General features: G+C 39.5%; 1 protein-coding gene across 1 annotated transcript; it reads left to right on the forward strand.

Moving 5' to 3' along the window:
* Positions 1–3,236: 3,236 nt before the first annotated feature.
* LOC131308166 (polyadenylate-binding protein-interacting protein 7) lies at positions 3,237–17,915 on the forward strand. The gene is made up of 6 exons (XM_058334995.1): positions 3,237–3,484; positions 4,253–5,143; positions 8,093–8,543; positions 8,647–8,717; positions 11,787–11,911; positions 17,279–17,915. Exons 2-6 carry the CDS (start codon positions 4,376–4,378, stop codon positions 17,589–17,591), a joined length of 1,728 nt encoding a protein of 575 aa, XP_058190978.1. The 5' UTR covers positions 3,237–3,484; positions 4,253–4,375; the 3' UTR covers positions 17,592–17,915.
* Positions 17,916–18,546: the final 631 nt, after the last annotated feature.

Consider the following 18,546-nt stretch of genomic DNA (forward strand, 5'->3'; position numbering starts at 1 on the left):
TATGTACCAGGAACGAATGAGTTTTAACGAACGAACACAGGCAACGATGGTTTACCAAGTAAAAAAACGGACATCGACTTCAATGTTTAAATCATCTTATCGGGATTCCTATCGATGCATAATTCAAACTAGAAGCTGTACTAAGCTCACCTTAAACTGAACAAACCTACAATGGATTCTCAACCACCTCATTTACTCCATGTATGGACTCAACAACCAATCTCGATTTCACATTCTCAATTACTAAATCTCTTTCCCATAAAAACTTTCCTTTTTGATTGCAAAATGATTTGTGAAAAACAAGACCAATACGGTCACACTCCGTTGATTCAAGCTTGAATAGCCGGAGTCTGTTGATTCTGTGTACGAATACCAGAAACCGTTGATTTGCTTAAGAATACCGGAGGATTTTTAATAAAAACCCTCTTTCGAAAACCAAAATCCATCCTTAAAACAAAATTTTGATAAAATTAACCATTTATCCCTTCATCGATAAGCAAACATCAATCCATGCATCGTAAATCGCTAGTTAGCGGAAACGCACATCGCATAACCGTCTATTTGTCATATTGTAATTCGCTGGTTAGCGGAAATGCACATCGCATAACCGTCCATTCGTTATGTCGTAATTCGCTGGTTAGAGGAAACACACATCGCATAACCGTCCATTCGTTATGTCGTAATTCGCTGGTTAGCAGAAACGCTTATCGCATAACCGTCCATTCGTTTTCAGCCCAGTCATTTCACCATTTCGGCCATTCTACCGAATGGTGATACCCGTAGTGTCAAATCTCGTTACATCCGTACGTGTCGATCAAACAATCACAATTTAATCATCCCGAACAGTTCTTTCACAACATCGATTTCACTTCAAGAATTCTAAGCAATCAACTATATCATAACATCGGCTAATGAATAAACACATACCATTCCCCACGTATGTCACCATACTCTAAGTAACCTACCAACACATAATAACTATATGACGTACGACCCGCTTGTATCGATACTTAAACCTTAGATAACGAACGCCATTGGGAACTAATAGTTCAACGAATCAAGAGGATAAGAGATTCTGCTAGACATGCTCACGTCTACCCATAATACTCACTACGGCACCCCATATAGCCTACGGTACTCCTAACCAACTTTATGGTACATTTTTCATTTACAATGAAACTAAGATGACATTTAACGATTGTTTAAATAGTGAAAACGATCAACGAATCATCAAAGGACGAATAACCAAGTTTAGAGATGGTTTAAAGGTATTTTAGAGGTGTTAGAAGTAATCGAGGGTCAAAAGGATGAAGTTTAGAACAAAGCTGAAAAACTCACTAAGCCAAATGTATCGATACCTAGCAAAATAGTATCGATACCATTTGACCAAGAAGCTTTCCAGACGCAAGGGTATCGATACCAAGGATTAGGTAACGATACCATATGATTTTCTGGGTTTGTAACCCAAAGGTATCGATACCAGCTCAGTTTGGGCAGATTTTTCCACAGATTTTCAAAGAAGAACATAACAATACTACCAATGATTCAAGGCACGATTTAGGTGCAAAATCAACTCATAAACATATAACTAGAGCAAGAAGTCCCTACCTCGAGTTTGGAGAGCAAAACCACAAGGCTTCCCAAGCCCTAGACTCTGGAAACTTCGAAATCAACCGGTTCCTCCTTCCCCGAGCTTGACCCATGAAATTCAAGCTCAAAAATGTGAAGAGAAGGTAAAAATGGAGGTGGGTTTCGTGTGGGAGCAAGAGGGAGAGGGGTGGAGAGAGAGTGGAGCCGAGAGAGAGATCGGGAGGGATGAGAGAGAGTGAGATGGGGATTTTAATCCCCCATATCCCCACACATACATATTTATACTGGGACACATACTAATCACACTTGCACTCCCTCTACTAACAATCCTTTCATATTAACCCCAAAATCAAATAAACTTAACAAATTCCATATTTTCCTTCAATTTTCAACATTAAATAATCCTTTAAATATTTTTTGAAGTTACGGGTCCTTACACAACTTAAGTTCATGCACAGGGCAACTTAGGTTCATACCCCTCTCCTCCACACCTTCCTTGTTCTTTTCGCGCGCTCTCTCTCTCTCTGTCTTTAGTGAATGGGTTGAACAAGAAATTGGAATTGTCTTGATTAGTAATCAGAACGAGGCCATTGCAAGACCCCGAGACTAAGATCCACTCGTACGAGTCTTTCTTCTTTCTTCTCGAACTGCTTGCCGGAAAACCAAGCTTTTCTGGTGGTGGGATTTTCTTGGGCGAAATTGACGGAGTAGAGAGCGCGAGAGGGGGAAATGAGAAGGGTTTTTGGGGTTTGTGGGTGGTGTTGGTTATGCAGAAGTGGGTTTGGGCGAAATGTGGGGAAGAGATTAGGGTATTCCAAGAGGGGAATACAGACTTGAATCAGACGGCCGGTGGGATCCGAGGCCCGCTTTGCCGGGGTTCTGTACAAGTGGACGAATTTCGGCAAGGGGGCTGCGGTGGTGGTGGGGCGGTAGGGGGATGTGGGTATGGTGGTCGGATCTGGTAGAGGAGGCTGTGGTGGTGGCGGCTTTATGGTGGTTGAACGGCGGGGGGATCGGGTGGTTGTGGTGGTGGAGGGAGCCGTGTAGGCTGTGGTGGAATGGTGGAGAGAGATGAGGGTTTGTTTCATTGAGGGGCATAATAGTCATTTCAGGAGGCCATTTCCATGTATTGGGAAATATTTTTCTCCTTCCCATATTATGATGAATTTTCTAAAAACTAGTCCATGACTTGGGCTTTATTTGCCCCTTTGTACACTGTTTTGCAATTTTCCCAAATAAATAACGAAAATCCTATGTGTACCGATCATTTTTGTACCGAAACCGTACCGACGGCCGCGCGCGGCCGTCTCCGGCCACCGGACGGCCGATCCGAGCCGTCCAAAAATTTAAAAAAAAAAAACCGAGGGGCCCCACCGCGGGAATCAACGTCATCCGATGTGTGTAGGGTGCTTGATCTAAACACCCTATTTTTCATGTATATATCGGATGACGTTGATTCCCGCGGTGGGGCCCCTCGGTTTTTTTTTTTAAAATTTTTGGATGGCTCGGATCGGCCGTCCGGTGGCCGGAGACGGCCGCGCGCGGCCGTCGGTACGGTTTCGGTATGTTTTGGTCCGTGTATATAGCAGTACTCAATAAATAAAATACTAGTAAAAAACTTAACGATTAAAATAAAGAAGAGAGATAGAGAGAGCGCCTCGATTGGTAGATATCAGCAGGCCAAAGCTGAGACTGAAGAAATAGTGAGTATATTTTACTCTCTCTTCTGTGCGTGTTTACTGTTTATATATACTCTACGTCCTCTCCGTTCGTCTGTCTGTCTCTCTCTCTCTCTCTCTCTCTCTCTCTGTCTGTCTGTCTCTCTATATCTCTTCCTTATCTTGGCCCATGGATCCATTCGATTTGGTTTCTTCAATCATTGAGCTTTGCAAAGGTATAGAACAAAATCACCTTTTATTTTACCGCCAGATCTTTATCTAATTCCTTGTCAGATCACTATTCCCGTCTTTAATTTTCTTTTTCTTTTTGTGCTTATTCTCATATTGAGCCTGCTTTAGATTTGTCAGGATCTCTCGATATTATGCGTAGCTTCTGCTTTTATTTCGATTTTTTGGGATTTCTGCTTAGGGTTTCTGTTTGATGTGCTCCATTTTGCTGGTGACATGTTCGGTTTCTTTCCATAATTCATTATTGGCGAGTGTTGAGTTAATAATCTCAGTTTAGAGTAACAACGTTCATGCGTCTTTTTTCAATTATTTTGTGGGCACCCTTATTTCTTCAATCATGGGTAGCTACTGCGTCACTGGGTATTTAATATGGCTTCTTTCGTTTTTAGATAATACGAGGAAGCTTATAATCTCAGAGTCTGTGTATTCTGTCTATTTGTTACTCCTTGGTGTTTATATAATAGTAAAAGTAAGTTATGACAAGCTCTATAGACCTGCCTCTTAAATTAAGAAATTAAATTGCAGTGTATACTTACTCTAGTCAGTTCATAGCGCATTTTAATTAACTGCAATTAGTGCATATTTTTAGTTGGCTATCACCAACTTTCTTTTTTGGTTTTGTGATATAGTTAAGTAGTTGCAAGCACTTGGCATGTTCTTTTAGTTCAGCTGTGGCCAGAATTGAATTGTGCACCATCAAGTAGGATATTTTCCTATGATTACTGATTTTTCCTCTTAATAAATTTCTATTTCAGGATTTGGGTAATGGGTACTGCAACTTTGTATATTCCTCAGTCATAAGACTTATATGCCTGTAAACCCGTATTTTTCCTTTCACTATCCGAAAACAAGATAAAAAAAGAACAACAGAGAAGAGAATGAGCTTGCCCAACATAGGGGCCCCTATCAATGATGAGAAGCTAAATAACATGGGAAAGGTGGCGACTTTGAATCCAAATGCAGTAGAGTTTATTCCTTTCGCTCTCAGGTCATCCTCTGGAAGCACAAGTACTGCAGATGGGTCAACGAGCTTGGTTGTCTCTGGGACTGGGAAATTTGGGAAAGCAGTGTTAGATCGTTCAGAATCGACAATCTCTAGTAATTCTGATGAAGAAGCTCACCAGTACTGGCGCCGGCAGCTACCTGATGACATTACTCCTGACTTTAAGGTTATGGGGGGTGATGAGTCTCAGGGAATTAATAGCATCCCCTTTTCAATGCTTTCCCTTCATGATGGCAGTGATGCCTCGAGGTTCTCTACTACAGGCAGTAGTTTTATGTTGAAGGAGTTGTCACACCACGGAACAAATGGGAAAAGTTTTGCTGAGAAGATAAGATATTCTGTTCCATTCTATGGTGAAGATGTATCCTCATCCAACTTCATTTATTCAGGAACTAAACCTTGGGACAAGCCAATGACGAACAATGATCAGCTTCTTTCCACTATTAGAGAGGGGCTTCCGTATGATAGGAATCCTAGACAGGGTTTCCTGAATGAGCAAGCAATAGCAGGTAATACAGAGTTAAATCCTCTTCCGTTTTTGGCTGCACAGTTTCCTGGCTTTGCTGCTGAGAGCCTTGCTGAGGTGTACCTTGCCAATGGAGGTGACTTGAACCTGACAATTGAAATGCTTACTCAGCTTGAGGTATGATCAATTCTTTAACTTGGCCCAAGATGAGTGATTCTTAGTGAAAAATTGACAGCATATGGAAATTCGTGGCTTTTCAAGATTTTGTTTGATTTCCATTTTTTGTTTAGCACTTTGAATCTTTTAGCATGTCTTGTTGTACTGAAGTTAACTGCAGATTTATGAGGTTCGGGAAATAACTTTTGTCAATTGCATATTCTATTTAAAAGCGCAGAGCTTGTTGTAGGTGTTCGCGTTTTTGTGTGAAGAGAGCTGACCGTGTCGTTTCCGTATAAAAAATAATTAATAAAATGGAACAATTACTACTACTCAAACGAATCGTGGTAAGTATTCCGAGTATCGCTCCACGGGGATTATAAGGCTAAGTTACAGTAATTCCAATTAATTCCTAAGTTAATTCGAGAAAAAGATTGATTGATTGTTGGTTTCCTAAAATTATTAAACAGTAATTGAAACGGTTAAAAACGTAGAAAAGAGTTAATGAGAAAAAGCTCTAGGGTTTCGAATCCACTCTTCCCCTCGTAACCTACTTATGTTTCGACCGGTGTTAAACTATTCGAATCAACCCGGATACCGTAGGATAGCAAGCCCTAGTGATACGTCCCAAAGATAATTTATGAAGCACCAATCGGGAGCATGGACTATCTCCGCCTGGCACGAATTGTCTTAGTAGTACGAACCGTCTCTAATCAAGCACGGATCGTCTCATGGCACGATGGGTCTTACGTAGTATAATCCATCCAACCGGTTATCATAAAACAATTAAAACCATTGTATGAACGTGCATAAAATATAGGAATTCATACACTAGATTTGATAGAAAGAATTAATATCATAAATAAATCATCAAGTCATACAACCATGATTCGAATAATTAGAACACTAAATCAAAACATAAATAATGTTACTAGGGTTCGAGTTTCATCTACACCCTAGAAGAGGATTTAGCCAGCCACGAGGATGAGCATCTCAGTTGATGTTTTCCCACTCGAAGCCGCTGCCTCCATCGGCCGTCCAATTTCTTAACCTCGTTCCGAAGCTCTCTGCCGAAGTCAGTCAATTTCCATTCTATAGGGTTTCAAGTATTGATTACATATAGGCCCTTGAACTTCGTGCTTTAATAGATTAGCAATTCAACTTTGAAGCTCTTTACACTTTGACCCCAAACTTCCATTAAATCTTCTTTTTATCCAATATTTTGGGCAATGGGCTCGAGCAACCTATAAACAAAATAAAAGCAAAATAAATATCAAATAACAAATATAAATGACTAACAAGTGTAGTTTTGAGGGCCAAAATACCAATATTTCGGCACTTAATCAAGAGCATTATGACTCTATGCAAGTGATATTGAGTAAAGAGAATATGATTCTTGTAGCAAGGTTTGAATTAACGGTATTTTGCTAGTATTAAACATTGCAGGATATTCTTTTGTGCTTACAGTGCTTTTGATGACAGTCTTTTAATATTAAATAGGGATGTGATTTTGGCACTCCACTTTTTATTTTGTAATCTCACATGTTCAATACACAAAGTAGAGTGCGAGTGGCTAAAACTGGAGTGCCAAAATCAATTTCCTATTAAATATGATAGGAAAACAGATAATCTTTTTGCTCAAAGTGCTTTGGATTACGGTCTTTCTGCTAATATTAAATATTGCAGGAAAGCTTATATTCTTTTTGCTAACAATGCTTCGGATAAGATTTTTGAAGTTAATGATGAGATACATAATTTTTTCTGTGTTACAACTAAGTAGAAGTCTAATATGCTCCTTATTGTTTGGAAATACAAATTCTTCTTTTTCTTCCAGATGTTCGATGCATGCAGTCATGTGTATAGTTGAAAGTTTCCATTTATCTGTATACGCACAGATGATGGAGAAATACTATTTTTCACATATTAGAATCTGCATAAATTTACCAAAAACTTTTTGTGGGTTGATCTGTTCTTCCATCTCTGTCTGAAGGCTGAATGATCCCTTGCTCTGTCTTCCCCACCTATCTGTAAAAATAAAATAAACAACTTTTGAGTCCCTACCGGTCAGAGTTTGCGCCGGGGGTACTCAAAACGCCTAATTTACTCTCTCTCTCTCTCTCTCTCTCTCTCATGGAGAAGTACTCAACAGTAGCTTCAGAGAGTAAAGCATACCTTTCTAAGATTTTGTGAAGTACTTAAAAAAAGTGAGTGTACTTGGCCCCCAAGCAAGTCTGCAGGGCACGTGTCCATGATGTCATTCTTTACTGTTTTCCAAAAGACATGCACTATGGTGGGCAAATGCGCAATTCGGCATATGCTACGTGACTAAACCGTGCAACCTGGCAATGCACGTGGCACTCAACGAGACGGGTCTGGTCCTTCCCTGTCCAGCCCACAGCTGCATGTAAGCAATTCCACGGGCTGGACTCGCCTGTCTTAGCCGTGCCCTGCATGTTATGTCAGTCCACCTCAACGACGGCCTCTCGGCCCACAAGCCTTACTCAAGTGGGCTGGCGCCTTTTTATTCGGACCGGGACCTTATTGTTCTGCCCACTACACTTCAGTGCAACTTTAGAATTTAGATCTTGTATTAGCTTCCAATTTCTTAGGGAGGTCGGCCGAGCAGTATTGTAGTGGGCAAACCCATATAATGATGAGATCTGTATCTGTAAATATGAGCTCATTGCGATGTTGTGGTGTGGCACTAGGGAGTTTTGTGACTCTATGAAACATCTCCTTTCTCATATGAGTTTTTCTTAATATTTTCTTATTTTGAAATTGATATTGTATCAGTAGGCATGATTCACTTTGGCTTGGTGATCCATAGCTTTTAGACTTGTAAAGTTAGGCTTGTGTCATATTCGTGTACTAGTTTTAGGTTTGTTTCCGGACCTAAATTAGTAATATCAATATTTGGGACTTTTGTATCCTTCTTAAGGTCTTTCAATAGAATATTGTTTGTGATTGTAGCTGCAAGTTGATGGTGGTTTTAGTCAAAATCTGAACTCGAAGGCCTTATCTGCTCCAAATCTTACTGAACTGGATTTCCCTGCACTTTCTGTGCAAGAGAGTCAAATTGGTGTGATAAAACATTCTGGAGATGATATCCAACAAAGTGGTAGTCCTTACCGATCTGCCAACAAGGACAATATGCTTTTGTCCAAATCTAACTATTCCATACCTACCAGAGGTGCTATAGATTTTGCCTCAGCTGTCAGGAAAATGTCATCTCAGGAATCAAATATGTGGAAGTACGTTCGAAATGGTTCTGCTGATGCTAGTGTTGGCTCAAGTAGAAGTGCACATGTGTTGGCTAGCTCTTTCAATGGTGGGCAGGTTAGGGGCATCTATGGCGACAAGCTACAAAGTCGGAGTTCATACCGGGAAGCTCCTGTGTGGCTCGAAACTGGAGAAGCAGTGGGTAATGATTCTATGCCGACAAATTTACTTTCTCTGTAAAACTTAGATTTTGGAACAAAAACCTTCTGCATGTATTTGTACTTTTAAAATTGTTGAGATTGCAGCAAATATGTACTCGGAAATGCGAGAGGAAGCCCGTGACCATGCGCGCATACGAAATGCATACTTTGAACAGGTATGTCCTACAAAGTCTAGATTGATCAGTCATCAATATTGGGAGTTGAGATTCCCCACCCCTCACCAACAAAAAGCGACTGCACATGCACTGTTTTTTCCTTTTGCAATAACCAATAAATTATGTTATCTACTCTGGCATCTCTTCTGATTTAGATAAAAAATTCTTGAACAGTGCTGCCCTAGAACATAGAGTGATAGAAAGATATGTGATTTACATGCAACATGATGTGGATGTCTTATATTATATTTGCCATTTAAAGTATTGTCCACAACATTGCCCTCATCGCTGATGAGTTTTGTTGTTTTGACAAATCCAACTATTTTGTCTGCTATGAAAGGAAGAAGCATTTGATACAGGGATGGGATTACTTTTTTGGTCTGTTTGTTACCATTATGGTTGAAACAACCATTTTGCAACATAAGGTATTATTTGTTAATATGGCACAGAAGGCATGAAAGGTCTTGGTTTTGCTTCTCTTTTTTTTTTTTTTCTTTCCTCATTTTCCTGTTAGCCCTTTAAAGGGGATTGAACAACTTTAAATTCGTTCTGAAGTGTGATGTGGAATTTTTGTTATTGATTGTGACACTGAGAAAGTTTTAAAGTCTTAAGTGATTTTGTTGCTTGGGATTTTACTACTGATTAAACATTGTTGTTATTAGGCTATTTATAAATTTAATATTCTAAGCTACGGCAATTGTTGTCATGGCACTTGTGAACTTTCAATTTAATCTATTTCATCAGTGAAGCTTCTGATTTCAACTTACGTGGTTCAATTTGAGACATCTGTCCAAAGCAAAATACGGCAAAAGCTTACGTTGTTGGCAAAAGGGACCATCGGACATTCACAGTTTCGACTGCCTAATACCTATTGCCTAAAACCTGTACACTTAATTACCTTCTTCTTAATCAGCTCTTCCTTGCTGAGATCACTATGTTCTAAGCACGTCTTCCCTCATGTGAAAAAAAAGTTGAAAATGCAAGGAATGTTCACCTGTGAGTAGGAGTTGCCATTGAACAAGGAAATGTTACAAGGGTCTGACGGATGATATTGACTGCAGCAAATGAGATGCCTATGAAGGAGAAAGGTCGCATTCAGATATGCAATAAGACGGAAATTATCTACTCATCACGTTCTGAGGTCATGTGAAAAGTTGCCTTTGTGATACTCTCTTGTAGCAATATGTCTTGTCCATTGTGGAATAAGCCCATGCTGAAAGAAGGTAAAATACCTTCTCATGCAGTCAGGAAGGTAACATGTAAGGGCATATGCTCACACCGCTGGAGCGAGGTCGGATAATTGGGAAAGATGGGGTGACCAAGTTCTATTTTTCCTTCTAATTGAGCAGAGACAAATGTAGTGCACATGCATATGATCATGTGTTGTGGGGGGAGAGATGATGTGCCAGGCTGATGGCCACTACCACCATAGAGGAAGCTATTACCATGTTTTCCGACGACATAGAGGTAGGATGTTGGATCTTTAATATCCGTTTATGGCCTGTTACAGACACAATCACGTTGTGTGTGTGAGTGTGGGTGTGGGCGTGTGCATGTGCACGTCAGGGAACATATCAATGCACAAATGGGGAAGGAAACACATCAAATGAGAGAGTGGGTGGGTAGCAGGCAAGGTTTAACTGGTGGTGGTGTGCGAGGATGATGGGGGTTTGTTGGTGTTGGGGGCGGTGATGGAGAAAGTGGTAGTTCTGCGATATGTTTGTGGTAAGCATTAAACTGGCCTTAGTTCTTAGCCTTATGGGAGGGGATGGGTGTGTTTGGTTGCAGGGCATTTGCTGTGCACAATAGGGTAATTAGGAATATAGCCTACATAGGTGTTGGCTATAGGGTTTAAGTTGTTCAAATTGTGCAGTGTCCCTTCTGTCCATGAAACCTGGCTTTTGCTGTACCTGGACAGATGTTTTCAATTAGGCCACGTGAGTAGTAATCAAAGAGGTCAAGGATATGAATGGATGAACTTAAAAGTTAAAGGCCAAAACAAAGAAAACGGCAATAGTTGAGCTGTTAAGTGTGGAATTAGCCCATATTGTTATTTTTTGGCGAAGAGGAGGTTCTTTTGCTTGGAATTGGAGATTACATTTTCTGATGCAAAGTTGGGCTAAACACTTAGCAAGGATTGACAGTTTATGTTTTAGCTTCACATTTAAATTTCATTTGTAGTTTTTAGAACAATGTGATGCCCTACTCCCTAGGTTAGGAATTGTGATTAATGTGATTATATATAGCCAATCTTATGAATATTTTTTTTAATTTTTTAATTTTTTGCAAAAGGCAGTTTTTGAAATTTGCTTTATGGAAGTATAATCTGTGTACTTGTTGTTACAAGTTCCAGGAATGATTTGTATTAGTGATTGCTACCGACTGTTGCATACTTTAGATTGGTGCTGTGATCATACGTTGGATTCATGTGAGATGGATTCATCATTTTATATGCATGCTAATATTTGTATTTTCACCGGAACATATGTTTGATTTCATGAATTGTATAAGATAGTCTTGTGAAGCATTCCTTTGGTTGAAGAATGATCATGATCCTTTAATAATATCTCCTATATCTTTCTGAAGATATCTCTTTTTGTCAAAGCTTCAAATTTTAGAGTTGTTAAATTGAGTAGAGGACCATGTGCTTGATTTATGACTATCAATGGGGATGCTATGTTAATGGCCCCTACCCCTCATGGAAAAATAACCAAGAAATGATAACGAGAAAGATGATATCAAAGTGTGATCGGAAGGAAACAGGAACTTCTGAGTGCGATGCCCTACTCCCTGATTTATGACAAACATGGGTATGTTACTGACCGTCTGACTAGGGGATACGCTGATATCTTGCTATTGTTCATATTATTCTGCCATTTTTCTGTAAATGTCATGAAGTATAGTGCTGAATGCTTGGGCGAACTACCCAACTGATCAAGCCATTGAATCATTTCCGTTATCAGCTGTAATTGTAATGTATCTTTTGCAATTAAATCTGCTTTGTATTTTACCTGATGTTATCTTAACAACTTTTCTCTCTTTCTCTATGTGTCTGTCTACTATATTCAGGCACGGCAGGCTTATTTGATTGGTAACAAGGCTTTAGCAAAGGAACTCAGTGTGAAAGGGCAGCTGCATAATATGCACATGAAGGCAGCTCACGGCAAAGCTCAAGAATCTATCTATCGTCAGAGGTTTGTTGTCCCTTGCCTTTCTGTGAGAGCATTAGTCTGTCTTCAAATGGCAGTACAAGTGGTTTGTTCAGCATTACCTTTTTGTTCTAGCATTTGTTTATTCTAATCTCCAACTAACCTGTATATTGTCAGGTATTGTACATAATCATAATAATAATAACGTAGCACCAAAAATAATTTGATGTAATGTTTGCAGTTATAGGTCTATTTTGATATCGGCATGACAAGGAATTGTAACCGTATTGTGAACTGTTTCCTGTATTCGGGTATGAGTGTCTGTCCATGAGTCAGATCTCGCTTAGCCCTTAGACTTAGGATAAGGAGATACATGAAGTTGGATACGTGTAACTGGAGTATTTAACTTGTTAGATATTGTACAATATTTGGACATAAGATGTCATGATTTGGGAATGTATGCGAAATGCAATGTTCTAAAAAGCGCTTGGCGCTAGGCGGGCGGCCGACCACCTTTGAGCTTTGAGACCTATTAATCGGCCATTAATTGCCTTTTAGCAATTAGTCGGTTTTGTTTTTTTTTAAAAAATATTCTGCAACCTCCCTACCATTAATAATCACAAATTTCCTAGTTGATGTGATATATCTTCTCTCCCAAAAAATTTCCTAGTACTCTTTGGCTATCGGATACTTAATGTTAACACTTCTGAATGTTAAGAGTTCTCTACATTTCAAATATAGAGACATAGAAACTAGGTACTACCGAATAACTAGTCAATCCATAATGAGAAGTTCAATGTTCATAGTTCAAACATAATGAAATCACGTACGAAATTACTATTCAATTACAAAGTTTAACGTTCAAAGTTCAAACCAAATGAAACCAAGTATGGAATTATTATTTATTAGTCAATTACTCCTCCTCTTCTTCTCCATAGCCATCCATAACTCCGTCTCCTTCGGACTGACACTCAAAATCCTCATCTACCTCCTTTTCGGTATCATCCTCCGACACAAAATCTTCCTCGTGTAGCTCTCGTATTCCAATATATCTTGTAGTCCTTCTAGGTTGAAGGACTTCATCCGCTCCCGTAGCTTCCCCAATTACCTCCCATGTAAGTGCCGAAACCGGGTCAACTTCTTCATCGCCGCCTTCAACAAGCCATCCTTGTGCATTTGTTGCTTCTTTAGTACGTAATACATCCTTCCCCTTTCTTTTATTGTTGATGAGTTTGGCATTGAATTGGACATACACTAGATTGTTCAACCTTGTCGCATCTAGTCTATTTCTTTTCTTTGTATGTATCTGTACAAAAAGAAAAATCCTAAGTTAATATAATTTCTGATGCATATATATACAAAGAAAGAGAGAGTGTATGTACTTACTCCCTCAAAAGTGCTCTAATTTCTCTCACACCCCGATGAACTTGAAGTCAAAGAGAGAATTCGAGTGGCCATTCTTTTCAAATGGGGTGTATGATTGCCATAGTTAGACCACCATCCAACTAGTCATGAAAGAAAGCACAATTCCATTAGTACTTCTGTACTAAAGTAAGTTAGCAAAAAAAAAAAAAAAATACTAAGGAAAGTAACTACTTATTTACCCAGATCATAAGAGTCATTGTTCGTCGCACATCCCATTTTGGCTAATTGTCTTCCGAATCCACCTTCTTTGTTCTTGTACTTCAACAACTCTCTATTGATGACTTCATCTTGAACATTGACATCATCGGGAAAGAAAGCTTCAACACAAGTAAGAACCCCATCCATAATGATAGGATCATCTTGAATGGTAGAATTGTTGAAGTAGTAAAAAGGATTCAAAAAGTAAGCCGTCAAATGCAATGCACTATCTAGCCGACCTTTAGCTTTCCCATCAATGACATCTAGTATTGGCCGGTAGTTATTCTCAACTTGCTTGCATGCCTCTTTGATCTCTTCTTTTGCTTTTTGGAGCTCTCCATATACAAAAGCCCATTGAGGGCTTCCGATCCCCATCAACAAGTCGAAGAACCATCACCAACGGACCAAACACTTTCAAGCATAAGGTTACGCCATTCCAAAATGTCTAACTTATCACGGTAGTAGATGCCTCTTTTCCCTTTGGGCTGTTAGCCCATTTACTGTCGCCCCATGCATTGCTACTAAACATTGCTTGCAATTCTTGTTTCTTTTCCATCAAGCTTTGTAAAGTCAAGAATGCTGTCGCAAATCTAGTAACACCCGGCCTCACTATGTCTCTCGTCTTTGTATATTTTCTCATCATCGCCAATGTATTATGATGAGCATAAACAAATATAGGGAACGATTTGGCCTTATCAATAATTCCTTTAAACTTGGATTGCTTACCGATTCCTTCAAGCATGAGGTTAATTGTGTGGGTGCTGCATGAGGTCCAAAATATGTTAGGCCTCTTGATCTTTAGCAAATCCATCGCAGCCATATTGTTGGATGCATTGTCCGTCACTACTTAAACTACATTTTGTGCCCCAATATCTTCAATGAACTTGTCAACATAGTCAAAGATATACACCCCCGTGTGTGACGCCTTTGAATCTTCCTTTGAAGAAAGAAAACAAGTCCCTTTCTTACAATTAAGGCACAAGTTCATAATGCTTCTCCTCTTTCAGTCGGTCCAAACATCGGTCATAATAGAGCAACCCGTCAAAGCCCACTCTTCTTGCTTTTTCAGTAATGTTTTGGTTCTCTCCACCTCCTCCTTCAACAATGGTTCCCTTAGTTGGTATTGGCTTGGGGGTTGGTATCCCAGGCCAAATAGACCAACCGCTTCAACAAAACGTTTGAAGCTATCATTGTCTATGGCATGTAATGGAATGCTGGCTTCGTACACCCATCGAGCCAAGTGTTGACTCACTTTATGACTCTTTTCCTTCCAAACTGCATCATTTATGTTTGGTTGTCTCGTCTTCTTAAATCCACTCGTGTCAGAAGAATTGAGATTGATCTGTGTATATCTATCCATGGGACCAAGAACATAGGGCTTCTTCTTTGATCCTACTGCTACATTTTCAATTTCATCACCTTCTTCGGATTCATCACCTTCATGTACTATATTCACTTCCTCCATAAGATCCATGGCTGCTTTCTTCTTGTTTTCCTTCTTAGCTGCATTATCATCAATTGCCTTCTTACACTTTAATATATCTTCCTTGCTTGCCTTAGTGCATGAGGCAACATCTTCCCTAATTTGAGCTATGTGTCTTTTCATCCTACTAACCCCTCCAGTATACTGAAGCCCACACAGAAGGCATTGTAGGCGGTCCTTATTGTTAGGATCCACAATAACTCCATAATCTCATCCAACATCATCTGAATTTCTTTTCAATAGCGGCACAGAATTAGAGGCCTCTGAAGATGGAATAGTTTGATCTATTGACAGTTACTAGCCCTACACAGTAACACAAAAAAGAGACAACAGCAGAGAGAAGATTTAAAATACAATTAGGGTGTAGTTACACTGTGTTACAATACAGATTTAAAAACGCTAGATTTAAAAAACAATTACAGAATTACTTACTACACCAAACAATAGGTACAAATTACAGATTTACAGTACAGTCAATAGACTCAATACTTTGTAGTTACACAGTCAATACTTAACTGCACGTCTACACCAAACAATAGATTTACACTGTGTAGTTACAATACTACACTACTGGTCTACTACACAGTGTTAACATAAATTATTAAATTTACAGCACAGAGAGAAATTACAGAAAGAGAGGGATCAAGAGAGAGAGAGAGAGAGAGAGAGAGAGAGAGAGAGAGAGAGAGAGAGGGGGATCGAGAGAAAACTTACAGCATTCAGCAGTGAGGGCCGTGAGGCTCAGAGGCAGTGATGAAAGTCGTCGGTGATGACAGGCGGCAGCGATGACTAGTGTCGGCGATGACTGGCGTCGGTGATGAGAGGCGATCGATGTACTGGCGTTGGTGATGACTGGGTTTCTTCCCAGACCTAGATAGATAAGAGGCGATGATTGAATGAGAGCCCTTACACTGATTGAAAGCCCTTATTAACCTGGTATGAGTATAATAGTTAACCCCCTTTGTTTTCTAAAAATTCAGATTTACCCCGCCTAATCGCCCATTAGCCTATTAATCACCCATTAACAAATTAATCGCCTATCGCCGCCTAGACTCTGACCAATTAAGCAGCGATTAATCTCCAACTAACTCAGGTTAAACTTCTAGCTGATTAATTCAACCGATTAGCCATTAATCTCATCGGTAAGCCCAGATTTCCGATTAATCCCGCCTTTTAGAACACTGGCGAAATGAAGTGGGATGTAGTGGAAAGATGAGACTTTTAACTTCCATCCCTGCGAGTGGCTAGAAAATTAGGTCTCCTACCGACTATGGCCTTCTTTGTCCTCAAAGATGGTAAAAATATGATTTAAGTGTCCAATTGGTGTAGCAAATTGCGAAATATTTTATGGAAAGATTCGACAAGCAAAAGTAGACGAAGAATTATGGATTGAGAGCTTTTATTGTGGCTGTGAAGCGAAGTCCCCAAACACATTGGTACCAAAGTAATTTGTATTATATAAGCGTGAGGGAACCCTCACTTCAATAGCAGGCTTTTGGGGTTGAGTTCTATCCAAGACCGTGTAACATGATATTAGAGCTAGGTACCAGAGATAGTTAGGGTACATGTCTTTGACCTGCACGCCGCAGGTGCTGCCGAGTGAGTGCGCTGCACGTGAGGGAGGGTGTAAAGCAAAGTCCCACATTGCCTAGTTACCAAAATAATATGGATTATACAAGCGCGAGGGCACCCTCACTTCAATAGCTACCCAATACCGTGGTTAGGATATTTTTTATTATAGAAATAGGAACTTCCAATATTCTAGAATTTTCTTTTCCTTAATGCAACCTTTGTTGCCACGATTTATTACCTTTTAGTGATGATTTGGATGGACCTAATTATCTTTTAATTTTGTTTTTCTTTTGATTTCTTGGTTAATAAGAGATTACTGAGTTTGATTCCTACCTAAAATAGGGTTTCCCTACCTATAAATAAGCATGCAAGTGTAACCCTCTTGGGAATTTTCATCCAATCAATAGAACTTTTCATAGTTCTCTATATTTGTTGTGAACAAGGTCCACTAATCTTTCTTGTGGATTCAAGAGCCCGTAAGCTAGGACGATATCAGGCAAGCCGCATCTGTTAGAACGACCACTTGCCTTAATGTCTGGTAACACTGGTCATGAAAACAACCGAGCTTTAAGATATAGAGATCCTGTTACATAAATGACGAAGGTGGTGCTTTGTTGCTCCCTTTTTTCTGCTAACTATATTATTGCTTCCTGTTACGCCAGTTTGTGTTAAATGCTGTGTTATGAAGCTTTAACCCCTTTTCCAAATGCTATGTTTTCCTTTTGTGTTTGCAGGAACCCTGTGAGTGGAGAGATGCAAGGCAATGGAAGGGCTGGAGAGCAGCAGGAGAGGATAATAGACTTGCATGGGCTGCATGTGAGTGAAGCCATTCACGTTCTGAAGCGTGAGCTGACACTGTTAAGGAGCACTGCCAGGTCAAAGGAGCAGCGCCTACAGGTTTATATATGCGTCGGAACTGGCCACCACACTAGGGGTTCTCGTACCCTCTCCAGACTTCCAATTGCCGTCCAGCGCTATTTGCTTGAGGAGGAGGGCCTTGACTACTCAGAACCACAGCCTGGGCTACTCAGGGTTCTGTTATATTGAGAGTCCACAGGTTAACGAGGAGGGTTTCGGCCATATAATATCACTCATATACGGGAAGTAGTCCAGTTCTGCAAAAGGAAAGAAGAAAAGCAACAGAAATAACAAAGCGAAAGAAAAGAGAAGAATCAGAAATGTACCATTAAGGTTTAATTACTCTATAAATTTTCGGTACCAAGTCAGGGTCTCTACATGGATAGGTGGGGGCATTTTTTTTGTAACTTTGTAACAATTCTTTGTTCTTTTTTTAGTGTTTAATTTTAAAATGCAGATGTAACTGTTAGAATCGATTTGCTTTATAGTTATTTTTAATGCTTTTACTGTCAATGACGGGCTGATGTAGGTTATGCGGGTTCAGATTGTAATTGCAGGACCCTTCAATTCTGGTAATGAAAGAAATTGTCATGTGAAAATCTCTTTATCTGTTGTAACTGAATATGGCCCTGTCAGTAGGACAGACTAACACAGGCCAATTCCATAACCAAATATTGTCTCATCAACGCAATATGCTGCGAATTATGGCAAAAGTACACGAAATATGGTAGTTAAAAGTACAATTCGTTTCCTAGCCCTATTTTTTTTTTTTTTCCCGATTTGTTAAACCTAAAATACTCTATCATAAGGAATTTGGAGAGAGGGATTGGAGCTTACGGGAATCGAAACTTGTCCATGTGCATAAGAGTATAAAGGAGGCATCAACTGCATTTCACTCAAGTTAGTGGGGTTTGATAACCAAATTCAACACTTAAAAATGAATGAATTGAGTAATATTCCATCCGTCCCTTTTTGAGTCTAATATTTTATTTTGGGTTGTCTTTTAATAAGTGTTCATTTTGTAAAGTTCGTGGGTAAAAGTTGGTACATTTTTCATTTTGCTCCTAAAAGTATATTTTATTTTAAAAAGTTAATGAGTAAAAGTGTAATAATGATGTCTCCATAGAGGGTAAATAGGAAAAGT

This window comes from Rhododendron vialii, chromosome 11a (assembly GCF_030253575.1).
Source record: "Rhododendron vialii isolate Sample 1 chromosome 11a, ASM3025357v1".
Classification (NCBI taxonomy): Eukaryota; Viridiplantae; Streptophyta; class Magnoliopsida; order Ericales; family Ericaceae; genus Rhododendron; species Rhododendron vialii.

Coding starts and splice junctions, on each gene's coding strand:
- LOC131308166 (XM_058334995.1), top strand. CDS start 4,376: ATGAGCTTGCCCAACATAGGGGCCCCTATCAATGATGAGAAGCTAAAT. Junction 5,144..8,092: donor AAATGCTTACTCAGCTTGAG/GTATGATCAATT, acceptor TTGTGATTGTAG/CTGCAAGTTGATGGTGGTTT. Junction 8,544..8,646: donor CGAAACTGGAGAAGCAGTGG/GTAATGATTCTA, acceptor TTGAGATTGCAG/CAAATATGTACTCGGAAATG.